General features: G+C 37.7%; 1 protein-coding gene across 1 annotated transcript in view; it reads right to left on the bottom strand.

Moving 5' to 3' along the window:
• LOC110033517 (AP2-like ethylene-responsive transcription factor AIL7) overlaps positions 1 to 2,373 on the bottom strand; it is a 32,784-nt gene extending 30,411 nt beyond the window's left edge. Inside the window, exons 1-2 of the mRNA XM_020737565.1 lie at positions 1,946 to 2,373; positions 1,524 to 1,606 (exon numbers count right to left, since the gene is read on the bottom strand). Of these exons, the coding sequence (XP_020593224.1) occupies positions 1,524 to 1,606; positions 1,946 to 2,373 (511 nt within the window). The remainder of the gene's footprint in view (positions 1 to 1,523; positions 1,607 to 1,945) is intronic.
• Between the last annotated feature and the right edge of the window lie 705 nt (positions 2,374 to 3,078).

Genomic DNA, 3,078 nt, shown 5'->3' on the forward strand with positions numbered 1-3,078 from the left:
CACATTGATATGCGTTATCACTACATCAGAGAATGCATCGAAAGAAGGGAGATACAAGTGCAGTACGTGAAGTCTCAAGACCAAGTTGCAGATATTTTTACCAAGCCACTGAAGAGTGAAGACTTTATTAAAATGAGAAGTTTGCTTGGAGTCACAAAATTAAGTTTAAGAGGGGGTGTTGAAATTAAACTTGGTTTTAGTTGTTTAAATAAAGCTTAATTTCTATAAGCTTATTCTAGAATATGTGGTAGGTATGAAATTATTGTGTAGTACGTGTGGTAGGTGTGGTAGGTGTTGAATTATTGTGTGGTAAGTGTAGAATTATGTGTAACCATTGGATTGTAATTGTGGTGGCACAATCCTAGCCATTAATTTAGGAGGTGTCACTAGTATAAATAGGGGTGGAGTCTTTGAGTTTGTATTAAGCCAAGTTAAGGTGATAAATAAGAGTGAAGCTTCTTCCATAAGTTGTGTTTTTAGCCTTTGTCATTTCCTAAAAGTTTCTCCATTCCAACATAAGTATCCTCCTACTATTGAATGTATCATCTACTGTTCATTTCTATATTGCATTAAATTCTCCTTCAATTATCGAAAATGACATTATTTATAATATTAAAGGTTTCATGGTGAATTTATTTCAACTAGGTCCCATAATTTCTCCATCTTCCTAACTTTCAAATAAAAGATGCTCTCTAAGAGTTTATCTCAACTTTATTCATGTGATCAGGATTTTTGTTCAATACTAGAAAGATAAACCCTCTCCACCCCCATAAACATGTAACATGCAACAAATGGAGAAAATATTTCCTTCAATAATTTCAAGTATAAAAAATCTTACACTGGACATTTTCTGACCACTAAAATTAATCTTTTCAAACCATGAGACCTTAAAATCTTTGCATACTTTGTTTTTATGTAAATATTATAACATGTATTCACGACCATCGCGAGCAAGGCTGTTGTATGGTTTCATCTTTACAAATTTGTGTCGTAAAATATTATCAAAAATAAAATTACTCATATTTCTGTAACTTTTTATGTAGGAATTGCTTTAATGAATGCAAAAATCAACTCAGTATAACTTGAACATCCATTGAATATAACTTATTAAGCTTAACTAAATTTTATCTTAATAATTATGTATGATAACTACTTTTCTTGATATATTTCACTGGATAAAAAAAAGGGTTCAGAGATCGTCTACATGATCTTGATTTCGTGCCGAACTTAAAAATAAATGCAGTGGTGGGTGGCCAAATCGTTCAAAGGTCTTTAATTCGGGTCTCGAAATGAAGCAACTCGTCAGGTGGCGGGGGACCGCGAAATGCTCCACCAATCTCATCGAAAACAAGCCCCCGATTTTGATAGCTCACAGTTGATTTGCCAACACAGAAATATTCCGTCAATCACATTATCCCGGAATAGATGGAGAGAGAAATAGAGAGGCAATCAGTTATTCTACAAAAGGGACGAAAATATTCAAATAAAAATAAATATCGAAGGGGACGCTGGCATGTGAGCACCTTGGCGTCCCTTGCGCTTCTGCCCTTCGCGTCTCCAAGTGTTGTCCCAGAGGTGGGCCTCAAATCGACCCGTCCACCTGTGCCTGCATTGCACCACACGTGTGACACACCAACGCTACGTTTAAAACATTCTAGAAGATATACAGTGCGTACTATTTTATTTAGTTCAAGGAAAAAAAAATGGCCTTGCTGAATCTATAGATCCCCTGAGCCTGCGAAGACTTCTGACCTTTGATGTAAAATTGAATAAAAATTGAGTAAATTATCCAATAAATTAACAATTTCACTAATGCACGCTGTTTTTTCATGACATTAAAAAAAAAAAAAAATTATTTCAACTGCATGCAGCATTTTTCAGATTTGGTAAAACAATTGCGACCTCTGCATGCATGTCAATTAAAAATCACATAACTGTAGCTTACCGGGTAACGCCGCGGTAAACTGACGTTCTCTGGGAAGAAACCAAAGAACCAACCGGCAGCTTCATGGAATCAACAGCTTCAGGCCGCTGCTGCAGTTGCGATAAAGCGAGGTCGGCATCGGCGGAATGATCGGCAAGACGGAGAAAATTGTTCCCCGTGGCTGACGAGGAGTCCTCAGGAGGAACACCAAAGCTGACCGATATGGGAACATCTGTGATGGACGAGGAGAGCTCCAACGCATCATCTACGGATAAATCGGAAACTAGAGGCAACGAATGGTGGCCGCCGAGGAAATCCTCCAGCTTCACTGCCCTGGGCTCGGAAGTTAGGAGGCGAAGCTCACCGTCCCCGTCGAAGTAAGAGGGGTCTGGAATGAGCATTTCGACCAAAGGTGAAGGGAAGGAGAGCCAATTCCTCGTTGGCGCCATATGCTGTCAAAGATTGCTGCATGAAGAAAGATATAACGAATGAGGGCTTTATGGCTTCGAGATTCTGAAGTATAATGAGATGATTAGGACTTCAGCGAGGAGAAAATGAAGATTTTCATACAGTTTTTTGATTTCCGACCATCGGCCAGCTTTTGGTGGCCAGTGGGAAAAAATATATAAAAACACATGGGGGTCTTGTCGCGCGCGGCGACAGGAGAGAGAGACAGAGACTTTGAAGGACTTATGATGTAACGGAGCGAGAAAGTGGAAGCTTGAAAAGCATTTTTAATGGATCATGCCTCTCGAAGGAAAACGGAAGCGAGCGAAGAAGAGCGGGGGGAGATGGAGTAATAAAAACATACGATTAAATTTAACATGATAGTATCATGACGTTGTGGCATATATATGCAGTTCGTCATACGTGGTTTTATGTAATAATGAGAAATGTACGTAATTATAGCATTTATTTTAAAGCGAATGGAAACAATTTATGCAGCTATTTAAAGGATAATTATTTCATAATCTATTATCAATTAAAAGTTTGTTTGGGATAACTGTAAATTATTTATAAAGATGTCATCCTAATATTATAAAGATAAATTGACTTGTTATTTGGTTGAGCTTATACAGAACAATTTATTGGCAGTTGTTGCTGGATAAATGATTATTTTGCTCCTGTTACTGTTCCTATGTTTTATGTCTTCT

The sequence above is a fragment of the Phalaenopsis equestris genome, unplaced genomic scaffold (genome assembly GCF_001263595.1).
Source record: "Phalaenopsis equestris unplaced genomic scaffold, ASM126359v1 Scaffold000002, whole genome shotgun sequence".
Taxonomy (NCBI): domain Eukaryota; kingdom Viridiplantae; phylum Streptophyta; class Magnoliopsida; order Asparagales; family Orchidaceae; genus Phalaenopsis; species Phalaenopsis equestris.